This window comes from Meriones unguiculatus, chromosome 15 (genome assembly GCF_030254825.1).
Source record: "Meriones unguiculatus strain TT.TT164.6M chromosome 15, Bangor_MerUng_6.1, whole genome shotgun sequence".
NCBI classification, from domain to species: Eukaryota; Metazoa; Chordata; class Mammalia; order Rodentia; family Muridae; genus Meriones; species Meriones unguiculatus.
Genome location: NC_083362.1, coordinates 57,385,113 through 57,409,458, shown reverse-complemented (window position 1 = coordinate 57,409,458; position 24,346 = coordinate 57,385,113). Strand labels below are relative to the sequence as shown.

Below are 24,346 nucleotides of genomic sequence, written 5' to 3'. Positions count from 1 at the left end.
ACCAATACTTGTCCACAAAATTTTGCTGAGTCTGAATGAAAGGATGACGAAGTGAACAAGCAGGTGAAGTTGATGGCAGAGTGTGCTCATTGGCTTCATATCCACAGCAGATCAATGGGATAAGCACCTACTTGCAGAGGCCTTGATAGCCAAGGGTTATTTACTTTGTGTGGCTTTAAAATGGAAATGTTATGATGAAGTAAAAAAAAAAAAAAAACGGAATGGATTAGTCATTTGATGCTCATGTGACAAGAATGTAATTATGAAAGAATCATTAATAGTAGAAAGCTTTTCAAAAATTAATCATCTGGTTTTCACTTTCTTAAGTATTATTATTACATTATTCTGTAACTTTCAACATGCCTTGTAAGAATTCAGATTCCTAAAGTATCTGACAGACAATTGGCTAGATTGTGTGGCTTGCATTTAATTCTGAGTTGAATGGAACAATGGAAAAACTACCAGAAATGTGTCTTTTGAATACATAAAATTTACACGGATTAAGCAGTCGATGCACAGTTCATAGGCTTCTACACAACAATTTTCTTGTGGTATATACATTCGTCCAGTTAGCCTTTCTCACTGAAACAGTTGTCAATACAAAATTGAGAGGCTTTTAGCATTAGGCAAATACTGTCTAGAAGTCTGTCAGCTTCTCCTATATAGATGAGTTGCTTTATCTTATCTTCTTTTGCAATATGACTTTTGAAAACACCTTGTATTCCTTTTCTCCGGGGATAAAATAGCATTATGTTAAACCAATCCACTGTAACTCACAAATTGTAAATAAGAATTTTAATCACGTTGAATCACTGTATATAAAGTAAGTAAATGTAATGACCATAGGTTTGAAATGTTATTTAATTCTGATAAATTATTACTTTTATTGTATATATAAAATTTCCACACCAAATCTTTTCATGGATATCACAAATAACATACTTTATACTTTATAATAAATACAAACAGCGTTTTAGTGTCCAGCAGTGGGAAGATGCTTTTTCAATCTAGGTGTCAGCCTTTGGAAAATACTATTTTCATTAATAAGAGTGAGTTCTTGCTATAGCCTACACATGGATACATTTTGTGAGACTACAGAAACTCTGGAACTGACAGGATTCATCCATTCTTACAGTATTGAAAGCACCATAGTATGTTTTCAATGGTGTTAAGCCTCGGCGGCATTGATGAAGATAGAAAGGAAAGCAAACAGAGTAGACTATACATGAAGGGTATGACATGAAGTCCTGAGTTAGAAACAAATCACCATAGTAACCACTATTTCCTCCCTCACTTTCCCTATCATGTTTCCTCATGCCTTCATCTCTCCTTCTCCACTGCTGGACATATAACTGTGACAACTATTTTTAAAGGAGAGGAGGAAAAAAAAATCTCAGAGTTTCATGACAAACAACTATAGTTTATAGTATGACAGTTCCAAAACATCAGGAATACTGAATTCTTACCATTTATTTTTTGTAAACCCTTTGTGTGATTTATTATTTAACACCTACTGTATTGCTGTATGGCATGTAACAATACTGTATGTATTTATACATGAAGAAACTGAGGGTAATATGCATTTTGTTCAAGGCCTCCCTGTTAGTAAGCAGTAGATTATGGGTTTGTATCTGGGCCTAAAGACTATGTGCTACTCCTGGGCTGTGGTACACACAAGTACATGTAAAGTACATGCCAGCTAGTTCAGTCAGGGACTTACAGCTAAAAACAGATTCAGCTTTTTAAATACATATGTTTCCACCACGTCATCAAAGCCGTTGTCTCTGTCTAACATAGTAACTAATTGATGAGATTTGCCATTTGGTGGGAAAAAATAATGCCTCCTTTATCAAATCCACCATTAAATACGTTACAAAGAAATAATTAGCAAAGTTGTAAGGCATACAAAATTTCCTTGGTTGACTCTCCAAATACCTGACTTTGAGGCTTGAGAACTTTTTGTGGGAGGATGAAGTGTACCTTTGAGGACAGAGACAAATTCGCCAAAGAGAAGAGGGAGATGAGGTTAGGCGGTTAGGTGGCTGAAATAAAATGAGAGAGTTGGGCTTTGAAAAGATGGGTTACGTATACCGTGGCTGATTATAAGGGGTAAAGATTTGTGTTGGTAGCCGGCAAGAATTAAGAGACAGGGTGGTGAGTTCTGGTGGTTCTGGTGGAACACACGTGCAAAGCCTGAAGCTCTCCAAAAGCCAGGTGTGCAGCAGCCTATGAGAACAACTGCAGCGGCGTCTTTAGCATCCTGAAATGATCAGAGCGCCTAAAGGAAAGAGGTGTTTTTAATTTGGCTAATTTTATGCTAACTTGTCCTTTGATGACTAGAATCTTCACCATCTCTAGTGAGTCAGAGGCTGCCAAGAAGATGTTTTCTGCCCCCACAGGATCTCACACTTAGTTTTTTTTTTTTTTTTAACAAAACACTTTTTAAGAAGTTGTAATGATGACTAGTGCTTTTATGCATACACCCCACTGCTGCTGCCAAATACATAGATTCCAAACTTGTTGACCTTTTTTTTTTTTTTTTTGTAATTGGAGGCATGTGTTAAGGGTGTGTAATCAGAAAATAATTTTTAAAAATAATTATACATCTAATCATCCCTTCAAAGGAAAGGTGGGAACAAAAAAGGCACCATTTTCAAAGGACACTGCTGCATAGCATCAGATAATATGTTTGTCGGAGTTTCTTTTGCCAGATCCATGTAAGAACAGTAAATTTTGCAAGTTCCTATAACAAATTCTTTTATTCTGCAAATGCAGAATTCTCAAGCTTGTTTTAAAATATTTAAAAGCTTTTTTTAAAAAGCTTTAAGTATTTTATGAGAATAACTGATATCTTGATAGATGTCTATCAGAAATATTTTGCTTGGTTGCTAGATACATTCTTTCTCTCTCTTTCTCTATCTTTCTCTCTGTGTGTCTGTTTGTGTGAGTGTTTGTGTACCATACAGGGTGGCATAAGTCAGAGGACAACTTGCAGGAGTCACCTCTCTCCTCTCACCATGTGGACCCTGGGGATTGAACTCAGATCCTCAGATTTCAGCTCCTTTGAGCCATCTCACCAGGCCCCAGTTCTTCTCTTTAGGGTCAGTTCAGGGCTTTCCATCTTTGTGAAGAATTATTTGTAGTTTGTGAAATGGGTAAATCTAATCACAGGTATAAGTTGTGATTTATTGATGTATTAATTTTAATCATTAAACTGTGAAATTTTGAAAATATAAGCATTCTTAATCATCTTTTAAAAATAAGTGTGACTTTAGAATTTTAAGTATATTTTTTGTTAGAACCAACAAAGATGAGAGGCTATAAAACAATATTAATGCCGCCATTTGTGTCACCCTGGTTTTTTTTTTTTAAGGGTCTGTTCATGCGTATGAGAATGTGTGTGTGTGTGTGTGTGTGTGTGCGCGCTTTGTATGTGTTTACATATACAAAAGATCAGTTCATTAGGAAATAACTAATGCAGTGTTATGAGAACTTCTGTAGTAACACGCTGAAGGGTTCTCTCATCACTGGAGGCACAGAAATGGCCAATGGCATGACAACATCAGCCAGAAGTTGCAGAGGCGTCCTGCTTCCGGCCTCTGCTCTATTGCTTGATGTTGGGTAACTTATCTTGATGAGCCTGTGTCCTCAGTCCCATCGCAAAGCAATAGTGGTACCCACATAAGAAGATGCTTATAAGCACCATGAAGGTCTTTTAAGTGTAGGGATTTCAGGTAGGAAATATTCAGCAAATGCTACAAAAAAGCCAAGTCAGCAATTGTATACTATATAATAGTCACTATACCTCTTAAATGAATTCCTGAATGTCTTCATATCCATTGAGAACAAGATTCTGTCTGTGACCTTCTGAGGACCTATGATGTTGCTTGGCACAAAGATCTCAAATAAATATGACTAAATTAAAAACAAACACGGGATTCCCCGGGAGCCACAGGCCATCCATCCAGGGAAGCAGACCCAACTCCAGCAAGCATTTGCTCGAAACTTGCAGGCCACTCAGACAGGAAAACAGGTAGGCTAACTATAGATCTTCACCTAACCCTCCTCTCCTGCAAATCGAATCCTTCCATCTCATGCCCAGCTGTGAAGCACAATATCTGCTGATGTCTCCACTTCCTCCATTAATTCCCGTCTTCAACAAATTTCTCAGACCTTCTAAACTCCAAACCTCCTCACCCGCACTCATCCCGTCGTGTCAGCCGCCAACACCAGCATGCATTCCCGACACACAGGCTAACTGCAGATCTTTACTGCTCCCTCCCGTCAGCCAACTTCAATCTCCCAATCTCATCCCCAGTTCTTAGTAGATGGTCCCCTGGACCTCCCTTCCGGCCCCATCTCCAGTGGATCACACAGACTTACCCCACTAACTGCTTCACACCAGTCTCCAGCTCCCACAGGCATTCCCAGAGACTCCACACACTGCTCTAGTCAGAGAAGCAGGTAGCTGAGCTTCAGCTATTCCTCCTTCCTTCAAATCCAGTCCCGCAGCCTCACTCCCATCTCTGCAGCAGACCACCTGCTGAACCCCCCCATTCCACTTTTTTCCCATGACCCAGGGATCATGAAGATCTTCTTTTCTGAGCCTCCTCCCCACTCATCCTGTTCATCCCAGCTCCCAACTCCAGAAGTCATTCTCTGGAACCCAGAGTCTAACTCCAAGCCTGATAGAGAAACAAATAGGCCAGAGAGGCAGGTAGACAAGCTTTAGAGCTTCACTGTCCCTCTTCTCCTGCAAGTCCATTCGCCCAGTTTCATTCCTAGCTCTGTAGCAGACTCTTGTTGTGGTCTCTCCTCACTTTCTGTCTGCCTTCCCAGGGGACTAAGCAGATCCTATATAACAACCTGCTTTACTTCCTCCCGTGAACCCACGGAATACCTCCTTAGAGCCCATTCCTACTCCTGAGTGTCAGCTCTCAATACTTAGAGGGACATTTTACCTGGAACCCCCAATGGCTTCACCTATCAGGATCCCCAAAAATAAAATTCCTGTATGAAACACACATCACCTATACTCTCCTCAACACCAGTGAGGGCAATAGAAACTAAGAAACAGAACACCCACCCAACAAGGACAAGAGCAGTTATCAACACCTGGAATTACAATTTTCCCACCTATGGATGTCTAAATGCCAGGGCAAAAACATAACCAAAAACAGCCAAAGAAATGTGTGTACATTTGAGTCCAGCAGCCCTACCACAGAAGGTCCTCAGTATTGTGACATAACTGAAGCACAAGACTTAGACCTTAAAATAGCCTTTATGATAGATATCCTTAAAGAGAGATTATAAAAGTCAGTGAAAACGCAGACAGTGGAAGGAAATTAATAAAATGTGTAGGGTATGAAAGTGAAAATAGAATCAATAAAGCAAACTCAAACAGGGAAACCAGAAAATGGAAAAAAATGTAGAAACTTGAACAGGACCCTCACTCAGAGGTAAGATTCACCAACAGAATATAAGATGCACAAGAAAGAATATCAGACACTGAAGAAGTGAAGATATGACCAATATATAACTTTGTCAAAGTTATATATTTTTCTTTAAATAAAGAAAAATACTGGCACAAAAGAGGCAGGGAATCTGGAACACCATGAAAAGACCAAATTTAAGAATAATAGGAATAAAGGAAGAGTTTGCCTAAACTAAAGAAGAAGGTACCTATCAAGAAACAAGAGGCATACAAAACATCAAATAGAATGGGCCAGAAAAGAAATCCCATTTGGCACATAATAATCCAAAACCCACAAAACAAAGGAAGAGTTTTAGAAGCTGCAAGGGAAAAAGACAAAGTATTATATGAAGGCAGACCTATTAGAGTAACACCTGACTTCTTCAAGGAGACTCTAAAACCCAGAAGTGCTTGGAGATTTGCTGCAGAATCCAAAAGGCCACAAATACAGGAGAGACTACTAGACACAGCCAAACTTTCAGCCACAAAGAATAAGACATCCCTTGACAAAACAAAATTTAAGCAATGCCTATCCACAAATCTAGCCCTAAAGGAGGTGCTAGAATAAAAACACCAACCTAAAGGGATTAATCACACCTAAGATCACACCCAAGAAAACAAAAATATAATCCCAGACCAGTAAATCAAAAGAGGGGAAACACACACACACACTAACCCCACAACAACGATGACAAAATAACAGGAATAAACAAACATTGTTCATTGATATCTCTCAACATCAATGGTCTCAATCTCCAACTAAAAAGACACAAACATACAGAAGGGATGTGAAAATGGAATCCATCCTTTCTACTGCATCCAAGAAACACACCTTGACATCAAGGATAGATATCAGCACAGGGAAAAATATGGAAAAAGATGTTACAAGCAGATAGACCTAAGACGCAAGCTGGTACAGCTATTTTAATATCTGACAATATAAACTTCAAAATGAAATTAATCAGAAGAGATTGGGAAGGACACTACACACTTATCAAAGGAAAACTGCAGTAAGAACAGTCAATTCTTGGTATCTATGATCCAAACACAGGGATATCCATGCTCATGCTGGCTGGGATGTGAAATAGGGGAAACTCATCCATTGCTGATAGGAGTGAAGATTTGCACAGCAAGTATGAAAAACAGCAGAGTGGTTCCTCAGGAAAATGGGAATCAATGTACCACAAACACAGCTATACCACACTTGGGCATATGCCCAAAGGACACTGCATCCTGTCACAGGGACACTTCCTTAGCTGTGTGCATTACTGCCATTATTCATAATAGTCAAGAATTGGAAATCTAGATGTCCCTCAACAGAAGAATGAATACAGGAAACATGGTACATTTACACAATGGAAGACTTCTCAGCCATTTAAAAAAAATGAACCATGACATTCACATGAAAATGAATGGAACTAGAAAAAAATCATCCTGAGTGAGGTAATTTAGACCAGAAAGATAAATATGATATGTACTCACTTATTTGTGGCTTGATAACTAAGTTGCAATATACAGAACCTTAGAACTGAGGTATAGCATAAGGGATTTGGTGGGAGATGTAGGGGGCAGATCTATCTCCCTGGGAAAAGGAAATAGAATAGATAGTTATGAATGGATTATGCAGGGGACTGGAACAGGAGGATCAACTGGAGAGGGTCAGGGACGAGGGCTACAATGGAAGGAATACAGGGGTAGGTAGCTAAAATTAAGGACTTTTGAGGGGTAGAATGGGAATCTAATACAGTAGAAGCTTCATTTAATATATATAAATGATATATATAAATGATATATATCATTTAATATATATAATATATATTTCATTTCATATATATAAATATATTTATATATAATATATATTTCATTTAATATATATATATATAAATACACACACACACACATATATAAAGGTGATGTGAATGAGACTACCAAATAATGGAAGAGACAGAGCCATTCCTTGTCACTAAATGAAGCGTCGAGTACCAGGAGTGGATTACATCTAATGGGTTGGCTGGCCAAAAGGGTTTCGTGGGACACCCAAAGTACCCAGGCTATTGCCAAGGCAATTGCTCTCCACAAATTGATGGCAAGGTCCCATTGTTGAAGGCAATACCTATATAATTCAGTGAACATGGAGAAGTCTAGCTGGTGCCTACATAGAGCTTTCACCCCTATGTGCTAGTATCTCTGGTACAGGAAGGTACTTTTCATGATAACATAGTGGAAACTTAAATACCAACCCGGCCAGAAACCCTTAACAATGTTGTCCTGCTTGCAAGATATTCTAGTGCAACAGTGGCACAAAGCTTGTGGCAGGAACCAACCAATATTAGATTTGATTGACAGCCCAATTCGTGAGACAGAACCTTAGCAACAATCCTTGGGTGACCAAGAACCTGAGACTAGATAGCCCAGTGACCTAGGATAAAACCACATTCTACTATTCCAATAAAAGAAAGTAGCAATAAAATGACTCCTAAGGACATTCTGCTATACGTATAGATCAGTGCCTTGCTCAGCCATCATCAGCGAAGCCTCCTCTTGCAGCCAATGGGAAAAATGCAAAGATCCACAGCCAAGCATTATGCAGAGAGTGAGAGGCCTCGGGTTATGTAGGCCTAAATGTGGTGTCCTCCACTCAGGGCCCAGGAATACCAGGAAAGAGGAGGCACAAAGATGATAAGAGCCAGAAGGAATGAGGAAACAAGACCGTCTAGATCAACCAACGAGACTGATACACATAGGAGCTCACAGAGACTGAGGCAGCATTCATGGCGCTGCACCAGATGGTGTCAAAGAGGTGTAAAGAGAAAGGACACATGCCAACTCCTTAACCCAAAAGCAGTCTCCAACTGATAACCATTTGCAAAGAAAACTTTACTTCACTATAAGAAAGTCTCACTGGGGAAGACAAACTACTTTTAAAGGTAGGCTGCATGCCCAGAAAGATGGGTGTGAGAAAATAAACTCAGTGACATCTTTGCAAGATCCTTGTATCGTCATCAGAACTTTTTCTTATTTATTTTATTTTGTTTGATTAATATATATTTTCTTATCTCTTTGTACCTTACAGGTCCATTGTGTATACACTACAGCTTCCAGTTTAGTGATTTTATGGGATTCATGTGTGTGCAAACCAGTGAATTTCAGTTTCTGGTACTTTCCCTGGAGATCTTTCCCTCATGTTTTTTTCTAAGTTCAATGTGTTAATTTTTGTTTTGTATTATTTTATTTTATTATTATTTCTCATGAGTCTGTTTGTTTTCTAATGAAGGACAGAAAGGATCCAAATTCGAGGGGAGGTAGAGAGAAACTGGGAGAAGTATGGGAGGGGTAATTAGGATATATTAAATAGAAAAAAATCCGTTTCCAAAAAAAAGTAAGAAAAAAGAAAGACGGAAGGAAGGAAGGAAGGAAGGAAGGAAGGAAGGAAGGAAGGAAAGAAGGAAAGAAGGAAAGAAGGAAAGAAGGGGGGAAAGGGAAAGGAATGAGAAATACAACCTAGGGAAAAGAGGTGGCAGTTGTGTCCCCAAAGCTCTGAATAGCGTGACACTTGTCTACAAGTTCACAGCTCTGCATGAAACCCAACTTTCCTGGGAGAGTGAGGTTTGAACGATGACAATGACAAGGGCCACATAAACAGGGTATGTTAGGTTAGCTCCTTTGTGACTTCTTGATTTCTCTGCTCCATAGGCACTCAGAGTGATGGATTTCTGAATCTTCTGGCTAAAGCTAAGTCAAGACCAGTTGGACTCTGGGGAAGTGTCACATCAAGGCTGCCCGGTGTCATCCAGGTTGTGAATGACACAACCTCACTGAATGAGCAAATGTCAGCCACATTGACCACTGGCAGCTCCTCTCTGACATAGCCCAGAACTGCACCTGGCTGTCCTTTTGTTGTTTATACAACTGTCCAGGAGACACAGTCTTTGCCTTAAAAAATGCCAGTAGCTTTAACATTCTCATTGGGGTAGGGAATGAGTGAAAATCCTCACTGCATTTGTTTTAAAAAGAGTCCTTTAATCTGCTCATGGATGAGGATTTTCTTATGCTGATTTTTAAGGAAGGCATCATAATGTTTCATTAAACTTACTATAAAATATATCATTTCCTGACAGGAAAACAATTTTAGTTTTCAATTTTAATAAAATAGTTTTACTGTTTTATAACTTTGAGGGAAAAAAAGACATGCAGGCCTGTAAAACAGCAATTTTGTGAGTTTCCAAAGTTCTTTATGATCTGTATCTTGTAATTATAAGGATTTATATCACACTCCTCATCCCCCACAGAATTCAGAGTGGATGTGTCTTGACTGGGAGACTGACTTAAGGCATCTCCACATTCATTATCTGTAATAATAAGGTTCTGTGGTGAGTTCATGACTTAGGACTAGTATATGTTTGACGGTGGGAAAAGAAACTTAAAACTAATTTGTGGAAATGTGATCCACTGGGCATCTTCCTATTTCATCAAAAATATTTTAAAGGTGCCTCAAGAGTAAGTGATCATATTGAGGTGACAAAAGTGAAGTGTTACTACTTCTCTAATAAGAGAAGGAAGTCATTTATCTCTCTTTGGTTCCAGGCCTTCTGAATACCTAGATAATTTATCATTTATCAAGAAATTTACAAATTTTAAGTATTATAAGGGAGAATGATACCAAGGACTAAGTTGAATTTAAAAACCGGACCTTTGTCAATTCATCACACAGTTCTTACTCTCACAGGGAGGAAAGAAGTGACAATTCTGGCCACCCTTTCAACACCTCATAATATCCACTATAAACATCCATTTATATTAAATATTTCGTGAATCATCTGAATCAACGCCAGTAAAAATTCATATTGTACAGACAAAATATGACACATAACTGCAAAATAACATATGTAACTCGAGCTTTAAATATGCGTGGTTTGTAGGAAGCAGTTGTTATACTTTATTTTAAAATAAATTCAGCATTTAGGAAGGAAGTCACCAGAACTAGTATGGCCATGGCGAAACCACTGTTTGATTAGAGTTGTCATTATTATATGCAGAATTTGACATCGATATTTTTCTTAATGTTTTCATTTATCTTACAATTTGAATTATATAATTTTAATAATAAAAGCTTTTCCTCATCCACTGAGGAACCAGAAATTAGGAACACTTTATCTTGCAATCAATTGGATCTCCTTTATAATTCTCATCAGATATTGCTAGAACAACCGTGAAAACATAACCTATTATTCTTCAAATTTTGTAATCCATGTTTTATAAAATTATGTACCATCTCCTCTTTTCTTTATTGCAGGTTCTGTCTTGGGGAACAGTGAGATGACCAGTGGGTAAGCCAAACCTGAGGACCTAAGTTTCAATCTCGAACCCACATGGTGTAAGGAGTGGACAACTCTGAAAAGGTGTCCTCTGACCTCTATGTACATGCAACAGCATAGTGCCAAGCTCTGTAGACATGTGTCTGTACACACACACACACACACACACACACACATCTCTCTCATAGACTTACACACAGACTCACTCACAGACTCACACACATACAAAGACTCACTCATAAACTCACACACACACACAATTTAAGGACTTACTTCAATCCTACATTCCTTTAAATACTTTTAAAGTTGTACCCATTAACTAAGGAGTGGCTACCACGTCTTACACTAGTTAATGTGGGGAGAGGGAGGGTAATTTGCTTACTGTTCGTGCATCCCACACAGACAAGGTCTTGTCTGCGGAAGCCGTGAGAAGAGTGTTCGAGAAAGGGAAAAACTCGATGCTGTTCACGGAGTCTGTGTGTCCGTATAAAGTATATCTGCAGCGCTCACTGTGGAGAGGGATTAAGAACAAAGGATTTAGGACTGAGCATCTAGATGCTTTTGCTTCCTGCAAATGCTAATAAAAAAATATCCAAGAGGAGAAAAGCAAAGTAATTTTAGAAAGAGCAAACACACACATACACTGTATATATATATATATTACATATAATATTAAATATAATATATTAAAAATAGTATCTTAGGCAGAGGGGCCTGCAGCTCTGATCTAAGACTCTGGAGGCAGAGTCCAGAATGGCATGATTTACGGAATGAAGCTGTCACAAATCATCAAAGAACTGTTTTAAAGAAACATTTTATAATTATGTAAACACCTCAGCTAGCAGAATCAAATAAATTTAAATTGCCCTGAAATTCTGGAGCCATGTGTAATGTTAGCTTTACATTACTCTTAAAAACATTTCTTTGGGTTCACGTGTGGAGCGCAGAGAACACTTGCTGGAGTCCACACTCTCCTTCCACCGCTGTGGGTTCTATCATTCACACTGAGGTAATCAGCCTGAATCACAAGCGCTGCCACGCAGGGGAAAATTTGTGCCGGCTCAAGACTATTCATTTATGTAATGAAATAAGTACACAAGCATTGACTTCAATTTATATAATAAAAGAATGTGTTGAGAAAAGAAAAATCTCTCCCCAACCCCTGAGATCAAGTAAACTTTCTTAGGTCACCATTTCTCTGAGTGGGTTCCAGGCCTTGCCCCTGCATTACCATGACTGGCCACACTTTTGGAAAGTACTCATCTCCAGTTTCAAGCCCAAAATATTCCCTTCCAATTGATCCATGATGGATCCAGGCATTGGCGTGTTAATGCCTTCTCTGGTAATTGTAATTTGCCTTTGGGGATGAGAATCTAAACAAGTGTTCTTTAAAGTGCTTCATTCAGACTAGCGGTATCAGCATCACTTGGGACTGGATCCAAAATGCAAATTCTCAGCCTCATCTCAAACCTATTGAATCGAAAACTCTGGAGTGGGGCCCAACAATCTGTTTTAGCAAGCACTCCAGGGAATTCGGATGCATGCTGAAGTTTGAGAGCCATTGATCTAAACTACAGGAAATGAGTGAGGAGGAGAGGCCATGGTGTCTTCATCCTTTGCCATTTACGGATGGACTGTCCCTTAAAACGGGTTGCCTACTGGGCAGAATCGCCCTCATCTGTAATGACAGATCATTTAAAAATGATGCTATTAATAAGCCCATTTTAAAAAAATAGAGAAAGGAGAATCAGTGAATAAAAGTGCTCAGAGGAGAGGAATCAGCATAAATATTCTGCCAACAGGAGGGTAGCTCGATCTCTGTGCCTCTCCTCTCTGGCTATGCTGTGCCTCGTGTGGTCATATGATGGGCGCGCAAAACTGCACCAGAGGCAGAAAGCCCAATTCCATCCTGCCCTGGACAAGAACCAGCAGGATAAGGGGTTCACTCTGGGGCAGATTTCCTCCATGGACAAAGGAAATGACGTAACGGAATGTACTCAGAGGTTCAACACATTCCTACCCATAACAGTCTTTCAGCAACTGGGAAGTAGAAGGAGAGAGGGCTCCTTGAGCCCTTGAGCCCCGTGACTCCAAGCTGTTAGGAAAAGTTTTTTCTTCGCTTTGTAAATTTTGAAAATTTTAAGATCTCAAGAAACATTAAGGTTTATCTGAATGTCAATATGGATTCAAGTTAATCGCCCTTTACATATTAAGAGAAGTATTTTAGTAACATATCAGTTGTTATAAAGTAAAAAAAAAATATTAAACAAGGTACGGTTATTCAGTATTAATTTATCTTAAAATTTAGGAGGTTGGCTAGTAATATTTTTGATGTTTTCATAAGATAAGATAAATATAATTCAAAGAATAGATCAAAGACAAGGAAATATCTTCTCACTATAAGATACATTGGTATCTTTATTTACCTTAAGTTTTAAAATTTTTATTTCCTAAGTAGTATGTGTGTGTGTCGGGGTGAGAGTGTGTACTATGATTCATGTGCAGTGATCAGAGGACAGCCCCATGGAGTCAGTTCCTTCTATCCTTACATGTGTTCTGGTGATAGAACTCAGGCCAATACCTGTGTGGTAAGTACTTTTACCTGCGGAGCCATCACATAGGCTGGACAAAGGGAACAACAACAGGCATGCCTGAGTGACAGAAAAAAGCCCAGGAGGCCTCAGACCTACACGCAGAACTACAGACAACTTAGAAATGCTGAGAGTGAGAGAAATAGACTTCCCCAGGAAAAGCACACCAATGGTTACCCAACACCAAATGTTCACCCTGAAAACATACACAAGTAGTATTATACAGAGTAAGCAGGGTATACCTATGTCTTAATATAATATGTATACATGTATATGCATTAAGAACAGTTAAAGAAAAAAGAGGCCATGGATTTGAAAAAGGGTGGGGAGGGTTTAGTGTGATTAAAGAGAATAAAGAGATATAATTACATTATAATCTCAAAAAATAAAAGATAATTCTACAATAATAATAATCTTTAAAAATACATCCACAAATAAAAAATACTTAAAAATGAAAATTTGCTTTAGAATAATTTTCATTTCTATAAGGGAGAGTGAACAAAGACAAAACATATTATTTCCTCCCACCTGCTTTGGCTCTCTTTCCACTGTTGAGGTCTGAGGCCAACGCTTCACCCCTCCCTCCCCAGCCAACTGCAAGGGATAATGTTCTTGTTATGCACAACAGACTCTGACTCACTACAAACATAAGAGATGCAGGTTTAATGTAGCATGTTTGGAAAGGAATTTTCAGTTAATATTCCAGATTTTTGTTAGTTCAAGGAAAGGTCTTATCCCATTTTTATTTTTGTTTCTTTCCTTTATTTTATATTTTGGGAAACACCATTTTTTGCTCCATTTTGTTTCATTTGTCCTACTAACATTTTCATGTTAGTCTGTATTCATTTTATCTCATTACATTTATTCTATCTGTGTGTTTTGTGGAACCGTTAATCATTTCCATCATTTCTCAATGCTCTTCAGTTTTCTTTTTACCTACATCTGTTATCTCAAAAAACATAATGAAATGCTTTTGTTATTTTGGTGTTTTATTTTGTAAAACAGTTTAAAAATCTAACATTTATGTAATTTCTTTACACAGTACTTTTGTCTGAGTTCTTGGTTTGATATCTTAGGAATTTCTTATGTAGTATGTTCTCCACTGAAATTGGCATGTACCAACATATTTTTAAGTTTTTGTAGTTCTCCATCATAACTGGGTTTAATTCTCCATGTTTTTGACGTATTTTCATATGGAAACTCCTACATGGTAATGATTATTGACCCATGAAGAACATTCAGATTTACTGGCAGGAGGAAGGACAATCTCCAAAGTCTATTCAGAATTATTGTGTTCCCTAAGGTTTTCCCCAAGTTTATTACTGACTTGATCAACGACGGTTCATTTCTGTTTTTGTACATTAAAATATAGTACATGGTACCAGCTGCCAATCTTCTGAGGTCATGGGCTGTGTATTAACAACCCATGAAATGCTGTTATTAAATGCTCATGACCTCAGATGACCATAATCTAGCTATGTCAGTCTCTGCATCTTTCATGGAACAATAAAAATGCTTCCCTAATGATTCAGACTTCCAACCATAACAGAGAAGAAATACAAAAATTCTCTTCCCACAAAAGAAAGATATAATAAGTCATCCCTTTTCTACTACTGAGTTAGACACTGTACACCATGGTCATGTAATTGAAAGAAAAGGATTTTAAAAAAAATCTCAGTTACCAGTAATTGATGACAATGACTTCATATTTAGAAGTAGAGCCTCACAGAATTGAATCTCATGAGCTTGGGGAAGTGAGATTACTCTTTAATGCAGGGTTTCCTTGGATTTTTAGTATAAGAATTCTATGAAAAAGGACACTTCTCTATTGCTGGAGGAGTGCAAACTTGTATAACCACTTTGGAAACCATACTTGTGCTTTCTCAGAAAAGTAGGAATAGCTCTACCCCAGGACCCACCTATACCACTCCTGGGCATATACCCAAAAGATGCTCTACTAAACAACAAGGACATTTGCTCAGCCATGTTCATAGCAGCTTTATTCATAATAGCAAGACTCTGGAAACAACCTAGATGTCCCTGAATGGAGGAATGGATACAGAAACTGTGGTATATCTACACACTGGAATACTATTCAGCCGTTAAAAATAAGGAAATCATAAATTTGCAGGCAAATGGGTTAGTTTAGGGGGGTGGGCAGGGTTTCCTTTTCTGATTAGTAGGGGAGAGAGGATAGAAGGAAGAAGGAATAAGGGTGGGACCAAGAGGAGAGCCAGGAAGGGCTGTGATCAAGTTTATGTAAAGTGAATAGATAGATAGATATAAAATTTTTAAAAGGAAAGCCGAGCTGGGATTGGTAGTAGTTTGAATGCAAGGATCCATCATGAGTTGTCAGTAAGGGTCTAGATGGGATTTCTTCAGACTCTAATTTGATAAGGTCTAGAGGGAATCCGTACTCTTCCATCAACATCAGCATAATGACACCAAGGATGGAGAACTTCCAGAAGAGTTCATAGTTTTAATTTTATCCAGAGTGGAATGACCATACTGAATACCCAAGACTTTCAGAAATCCAGGAAAGTTCTACCATAGGAGTAGATATTGGGTTCATAAGTTAAGTTCATAAGTTCATAGACTTTTTTTGACAAAAATTTAAACCAGATATGAAAGGGAACTAACCAGAATTGAACCCTGCCTTATATGTGAAAACAACCTATATAACAGGTTTATGTTCATGAGGAACATCCAGTGTACATAAAATTTGCTATGCATATTGAAGATATAGAAAAAGATGAACCATAATAATGAAGAAAAAGAAATAAGTGATGAATGAAACAGACCCGAAATTAATTGCTGAAAATCAAAAATTTCAAAAATATATTACAAGAACATTCATGTATGTAAAGAAATATTTAGTTATTTATGGTGTAGAAATATATCTGCTAGATAAAATGATAAAAGTAGGGGCTCATGAATAGTGAGATAAGTATGTAAAATTTTTCAAAATCAACAGGTGAACAAAATATCTAAGATAACTCAGAAAAAATAAAAATAAAATTGTATATAGTTTTAGTTATCAGTAAAAAAAATATTAGAAGGTCTAGCATAAATGTACTTGAGTTTGCAGAGATGGGTAGAGTGGAAATAAACATTTTCAGGAAATAATATCTAAAAAATATTTCCATTTTTTTATTAATTGCAGTTTAGTCACATTGTATCCTTTCTCATTCCCTCCCAATCCTACCTTCCTTTCCTCATCTTCTCCTGTCCTCCTCCCCAAGTCCACTGATAGAGGAGGTCCTCTGACCCTAGCCTATCAGGTCTCATCAGGACTGGCTGCATTGTCTTCCTCTGTGGCCTGGTAAGGTTGCATCCCCACTGAGGGGAGGTGATCAAAGAGCCGGCCACTGAGTTCATGCCAGAGACAGCCCCTGCACTCCTTACTAGGGAACCTACTTGGACACTGAGCTGCATATGTGCAGGGTTTCTAGGTTATCTCCACGACTGGTCTTTGGTTAGATTATCAGTCTCAGAAGAGACCCCTGTACTCAGATATTTTGGTTCTCTTACTCTCCTTGTGGAGCTACTGTCGTCCCCTCCAGATATTTCTATCTCCCCCTTCCTTCCTAAGATTCCCTGCACTCTGCCCAAAGTTTGGCTATGAGTCTCAGCATTTGCTTTGATACCCTACCTGACAGAGTCTTTCAGAGGCTCTCTGTGGTAAGCTCTTGTCTTGTTCCCTCTTTTCTCCCTCTTCCAATGTCCATCCAGTTTGTGTTTTGGAATGAAGATTAAGCATCTTACCCTGGGGCCTCTTTCTTGCTTAGCTTCTTTAGGAGTACATATTTTTGTATGTTTATCCTATATTGTATGTCTAATATCCACTTATACATGAGTATATACCATGTGTGTCTTTCTGTTTCTGGGATATATCACTCAGGATGATCTTTTCTAGTTTTCACCATTTGCCTGCAAACTTCATGATTTCCTTGTTTTTAATTGCTGATTAGTATTCCATTGTGTAAATGTACAACAATTTCTGTATCCATTTCTCAGTTGAGGGACATCTGGGTTGTTTCCAGATTCTGTTTCCAATTTAAAGGAAAATATAATAGTTCTTATTCAAGATTTTTTAAAAATCCAATATTAGACAGAATGAACCAAAGCATATCATAGTCAAAATGTCAAAGCAAGGTATAAAACAAATAAACCAGAACCAAATTCCAAAGTTGTCATTGATTTAAAAAAAAAAACAGAAAACAAAAAACGTAACCCAAAACATAAAAGAGAACAAGGCTCCCAATGGCAGCTGGCTTCTCACTGGAAATAAACCAGAAAGAATTATGTTTTCAAAAGTCTTGGAATTAGAGATTCATCTAAAAATACCCTTATTTATGAGGATGAAACAAAATTTCAGATCAATGAAAACTGAAAAAAAAATTGATCACCAGGAAATCTTTTCTACAAGACACATTGAATTGAAGTTATTCATACTGAATGAAAATAGCACTAGGCAGAAACTTCAGTTTATAAAAAGAACAAAAGCATCTGAGATAATCAATACCTGAGCAAACATAAAATTCCATTTCCTAATTTTGATAACTTACTACTGGAAATATAGCAAAAAGTATATAGAAATAAAACACAGGGTTTTTTTTTCATGACAGAAACAATTCAACCTATAAGAATTATACTCTAACACCAAAATACTTTGTATATAGAAGTTGTCTTTACTTAAATTAAACCTTCTTCTGTTTATGACTGAGCAGAACAGAGATACCTATTCTTTTCACTTTGACTAGATGTGAGTTTTTGATGAGTATGAAAAGCTGCTTTAATGCAAGAAGATAAGATATTAATTAGAGTGCAGCTTAATGCTACATTCACTTTAAAATAATAGTATATGTAATATACTATATATATATACACACATGTACATATACATACTCACATATTTATTCAAGGATCTTCCAAGGATCACAGAACTTTGTAGAAGAGGATAGGGATAATTACAAGAATCAGAGGTTGCTGAACACTGGGGCAAACAGTGTCTTCTGACTATGATAGAGGCACTTATTAACTCACAGCCACTGTGGTGCCCCGCACAAGATCTGCGTAAGATCAACCTGTCAACATTCCAGCAAGAATGAGTAGCCCTCACACCTAGTGAGGGAGCTGAAGACAGCTAGTGGCTACAGGAGGAGGAAGAATTGGTTTCATCAGGGATGTAGTTCCAGGCAGCTCGTCCATGTTCCTGCCAGTGAAGGGCCCCATACCCATTCTTATACTGACAAAACAAAACAAAGAACGTGAAACAAAGAACAAAAACAAAACATTCTTATACTGACAAAACAAAACAAAGAACGTGAAAGTGGTGGTGGGTGGGAGAGAGGGAGGGAGGGAGGTCTGAAAGGAGGTTAATTATGATCAAACTATGATGTGTTTATGCATAAAAATTAATAAAATGTTACATTTTTTAAATTGGGTTTTGAATTAACACAGACATATTTATTCCCATGCATGTGTCAATAAAATGTTACCAGGCACACAATATACATATGTCATATAGATACATGTATATGTGTATATATACATACATACATATACATATGTGTGTATATGTATATGTACATACATATACATATGTCATATACACACACACACACACATTATTTGCATATCTCCCATGCTGTCAACTATCTCTATTTGAACACTTTAGGTCTGTTTTAGGCAAATGTAAACCTATTAAAATATATTTTATTACAATATTATTTAATAAATGCATAGACAGATAGACTATGTAATTTGGTAAATTGTGTCCTGTCATATTAACTACACTTACAGTAAAATAGTGTGGACATTCATAACTCAGATTTGGATTTTGTATTTTAATCAGGATTCAATTCTATTATTTGGGAATACATGCATTTCTGCTGGCAAAGTGTAGAGAAGAGCTGTTTGATGCTAAAGCTCCTATGGTTTTCCAAAGAAAATGGAAAAGCCAGGTCTTAACACAGCTCAAGGAAAGAAAGAACCGCTCAAGAGAAGAGGGAAATCTGGAGAAGTCCCTGGCTGAGACAGGGAGCATTCCTGGTAGACAGCTGGAGGAACAGACATGGGAGAGATTAATTAGCTGCCAGAGAAGGAAGGGCCATCCAGAATTCCTTCACAAGGTGAAAATGGACAAACGTGATGGAGCACAACAGTATGGAAAGAGTGGAAGTGATCTGGACACTTCAATAGAAATGGCAACGCTGGAGTCTGATGCAGTTCTCTCTGCCTCTGCTGTTTTGGCATAATTTTCTCTGAAGAAGTTAGTTTTCAAGCAACAGCTATCTATTTTCCAGAAACTCATTTGTATTATTCCCGTCTATCTGTTCTGTGTGTAGGGCGTGGAGATGCCACAGTTTGCGTGTGAGGGTCAGAACGTGTGGAGCTGTTTCCTCTAAGGTCTTGGGTCTGGAACTGAGCTCTTCAAGCTCAGCAGCATACATGTTTACAAACTGAGATGTCTCGGTGGCCCACAACAATTTCTTAATTCCCGTGTTTTCATATTTTATTTTCCTTTCTCTCTATTTCATTTCCTTATGTCTTTGATTTGATTTTTATTGTTTTGGTAACTGAATGATCATTACGTTTTTGTTAACTTTCAATTTATTGCAAAAAAAATACATAAATGAATATATCTACCATTTCAGCCCAAACCTTCTTCATTTATAATGCATTTTTCATATATAAGCCAAATTTAAGAGAAGTCATTCTAACATACTTATCTGAAGGGCTTTATTTTATACATTTTAATACAGGAATTTTTAATTTAAAATGGCACATTTAAAAATCTCAGGTTTGTATGTATATACAGATAAAAAGATGCAAAGGAATTACAGAACACTAACAGAAAGCTAGGCATCAGGATGCTTTTAAGAGGATCTGAAGAAGAGATTTTGAATCTATCCTCTTTTGAAAGTGTAATGTGGGCCATAGGGGTGAGGATCTCTGTAGGAAAGGCTGAAAAGACAGGCTTTATGTTGACCACCTAATGCTCAGCGACTGTGTAAGAAATAAGGAAGTCATGCAAATATTGTCTTGTCGGAATGATGGCTTGTCTTGCCTTTTGATCTGCTTTGGCCTGCAATGTTAATAGAGAAAGGGAACCTATGAGCTCCATCGTTCCATTTTTATTATCCCTCCCTGGAGGAAATCATCTGGAATACCTACCTCTCTTCTCATATAAATTGACTTGCAGAAACACAGTGCTTTCCTCTAATCTATAAAGAAAATACAGCCTCTGGACCCAGGGAGTCCCAGGCCCCATCAACTTTCACTTTGAAATCAAAATAAGAAAGTCAGAGCCTTGGAGAGGAAAACTAAGCCTACAGTTTGAGTTTCTTATACACCTTTTCATAGTAAATTAGTGTGTCCCACAAATATTATCAACACAGCTAACATCTCCCACCGCTGAGGATGGAGATTTGAGACAGAAATGTCTTCTCCATTGTTTCTGAAGCCACTCTTGAATAAATTCATTTTTTTCCTACCAAATTATCTTTTCTAATTTTCATACAAAGTAAACCTTAAATTCTGTTAACAAAAAAGTACTAGAATTAACTTGTTATATTATCAATTACTAAGACATGATTTTTTAATATATATATATATATATGAATTGAAAACGAACATAAGAGAAATAGCTAAAAGTCTATGCACTGTGATTCAAGACGTCCAAGGCCAGTGAGTGATTTTCCACACCTTCTAACTTATGCTTGAAACTTTATATTTAAGCTATTTTTAAACCTTCCAGAATTCTGCACATTAGTGAGATAAAGTTATCTCCATATTTTTTTTTACTTCAAAATCAAGGCCATTTATTTACTGAGAGTACTTTGGTTTAGATGAAAAAATTATGTAAAATATATAATCACAAGAAACAAATTTCTCTATTTGTAAATATGGCATTCCACTGACTATTTAAGAAGTTGTTGATATCTAAATAAAATCTACTATACAGCATGCTGCAACATCACAGACAGCTTCTTCACAACCTATGGGATGGGGGGCGGAGTGAGAATCAAATGATCTTAGAGCGTCATTCAAGCAAGTTCTTGGTCAAAACTCTGAACAACAAGCATATAAAGAAACACCTAGCTGGGTGTGGCAGGCCACTCATGTAATCCCGGCATTCAGGGAGGCAGAGACAGGTGGATCTCTGTGAGTTCAAAACCAGCCTAGTCTACAAAGTGAGTCCAGGACAGCCAAGGCTACACAGAGAAACCCTATCATGAGAATAAAATAAAATACATAAAAGTAACATTTTTTCTATGGCCAAAAACATCCTTTATACCAAAGAGAGATTCCTGATAGCGTCAAATCCAGTGAACTCTCTGTATTTAAGGGATCTCTGTTTTTAAGACATAAGGGTTGTTTATTCGTTATTTAAACAATCAGGTGTAGAAAAGATTTGAAAACAATTGCACATATAATGGATAGTTTTTTGTTTCCTATATGAACAATACCATCTAAAAATTATTTTTGTAGCATTTACATCCTATGATATATTTTAAGACAGTTCAAACTATATCAAAAGAAAGGCAGATGTGTAGGTTACCTGCTATGTTAAAATTTTGTTTACTGTGACAAAGTGCTTGGCATTATAACATTAAAAATTAGAAAGTTTAATTTTGGCTCAAGTTTTCATTTCATCCTAGAAGCTCATTATATTGCCTAGAGACTGAGGTGAGGTTGAATGTCATGGACAGAGGGAGAGGATGTGGTAAAAGAAGCAGTTCACTCAGGACAGTTAGGAAGCAGGAATGGGGGGGGGTGGGAGGGAGGGTAGGAAGGATGGAGGCAGGGAGAAAGGAAGGGAGGGACTGAGGGAAGGAGGGAGGGAAAAAGGGAGGAAGGAAGGTAGTGACTGAGGGAGGGAGGGAGGTAGGGAGGGAAGGAGGGAGGAAGGAAGGGAGGAAGGAAGGGAGGGAGAGATCAAGGAATGGAGATGCAAGGGTGCTTGTAAAGACTGAGCTCCGAGCTAGTCTGCTTTTTTATTTTCCCCCTTTCACTTGATTTGGGTCCCTAGCTCACGGGATGTTGCTGCCTACACTCAGGGTAAACTGTTTCCCTCAGTTAATTGTCTGTGGAATTACCTTTACAGACATACCCAGAGAAACCGTTAACCTCCCACACCAGTGGTTTTCAACCCCCATAATGCTGTAACCCTGTAGTACAGTTCCCCCTGTTGTGGTAACTCCAACCATGAAGTTATTTTTATTGCTACTTCATAGCTGTAGCTTTGCTACTGTTAGGAACTGTAATGCAAATATCTATGGTGTTGATAGTTTTAGGCAACTCTTGTGAAAGAGTTGACCCCAGAGGTGTTGTGACCCATAGATTGAAAACCAAGGTTCTAGATGCTTCTTAATCTGGGCAAGCTGACAATCAAGACTAACCATTACATATGCCAAAACTATGCCATTTTATATAAGATATTTAAGTGCCTTCAGACTTCTGTCTGAAGGTAAACCTGAGAGTCTGGTGAGGGTAGAGTCTTCAGAATAGTTCACATTGATAACAAGAAGAAAAAAAATGGGGAAACACAAAACTGGAAAAAGGAAATTTTTTTTAAAAAAAATCAAGTGATTTGTTCATTATTTCTTTAAAGGCCTCTATTGGTTTTACTGTGTTTTCCTGTATTTCTTTTAGGGATTTATTGGTTTCTTCTTTAAAGGATGACAACTCACAGATCCAAAGTAGATAAGTACTAAGGAGGGCCCAAAGGAGGATGCTTAATTCTCACTCGGGAGGGGAAATAGAATAGACAGCAGAAGTGGATGAAGAGAGGGAACAGGGTAGGAGAGGGTTTCCAGAAGAAAATGAAAATGGGAATCAGAAATGGGGAGAACAGGACTAGGAGACCAGAGGGCTTGGAGAGAGAAGAAAAACTTTGGGCAAGGGCATCTCTGAGACATGCTGGAGACCTATGATAAGGTAGGCTTACTTATGGAAGCACATGCCTGCCTAGCAGCAGACATCATGGAGGCTTAAGATGCCACCCCCTAGCCAGGCAGGACTTCTAGTGGAGGGAGAGGAACACCAACCTACCCAGAAAACCTTTATCCCCAAATTTACTCTGCCTACAACATGTCCAAGGATAAAGATAGAGCAGAGATTAGGGGACGACGGTCCAAACCAATGCCTGGTCCAACCTGAGATCTACCGCTTTAGAGAGAACCAACCCCTGACACTATTAATGATACCCTGCTATGCTTGCTGAGGTAAGCCTAGTGTGGTTGTCCTCTGAGAGGCTCCACCCTGCAGCAGGTCAAAACACATGCTGAGACTCACAGCCAAACATTAGGCAGAGGCAGGGGCCTGGTGGAAGAGTAGGGAGAAAGATAGAAAGACGGGACAAGAATTCCACTAGAAGACCAACAGAGTCAAATAAACTGGGCCCAGGGGGCTTATGGAGACTGAAGCATAAACCAAGGGCCATGTGTAGACATCACCTAGGCCCCCTACACATATGATGGGCAGCTTGTGGGTTTCCCTAGTAAGGGGAGCAGGGTCTGTTTCTGACATGGATTATGTGGTCTGCTTTTTGATCATGATTCATTAACAGGGTTGCTATGCCTGGCTTCAGCAGAAGAGGATGTGTTCATTTCTTATTCGACTAAATGTGCCGGGGTCCGTTGGGAGGCTCCCCTTTTCCAAGGAGTAGGAGAGGAGTGATAGAGGGAAGAGAAAGGGAGGGTGGGACGGGAAAGAGAGGAGAAAGGTGGCTGCGATTGATATATAAAGTGAATAGATAAAATAAAATAAAGTAAAGTCAGTCCAATTACCTAAAATATAGCTAGACAATTGTTTAGACAGATTTGCAGCATGGGAAAAATTCTCATATTGTATGCTAGTGACACAAAGTCCAGCATACTTTCATTGACAGGAAAGTTGAGCGATTTGCCATAGGGTATCCATTTGCTCCTGCACGAGGTCAATCCTCTGATTGAACACCA

General features: G+C 38.2%; 1 protein-coding gene across 6 annotated transcripts in view; it reads right to left on the bottom strand.

Annotated features, from left to right (window-relative positions):
- Spag16 (sperm associated antigen 16) overlaps positions 1–24,346 on the bottom strand; it is a 910,901-nt gene that overhangs the window by 378,224 nt on the left and 508,331 nt on the right. For all 6 annotated transcript variants that reach the window (XM_060368580.1, XM_060368581.1, XM_060368577.1 and 3 more), the window contains one exon: positions 11,171–11,297. In XM_060368580.1, the coding sequence (XP_060224563.1) occupies positions 11,171–11,297 (127 nt within the window). The remainder of the gene's footprint in view (positions 1–11,170; positions 11,298–24,346) is intronic.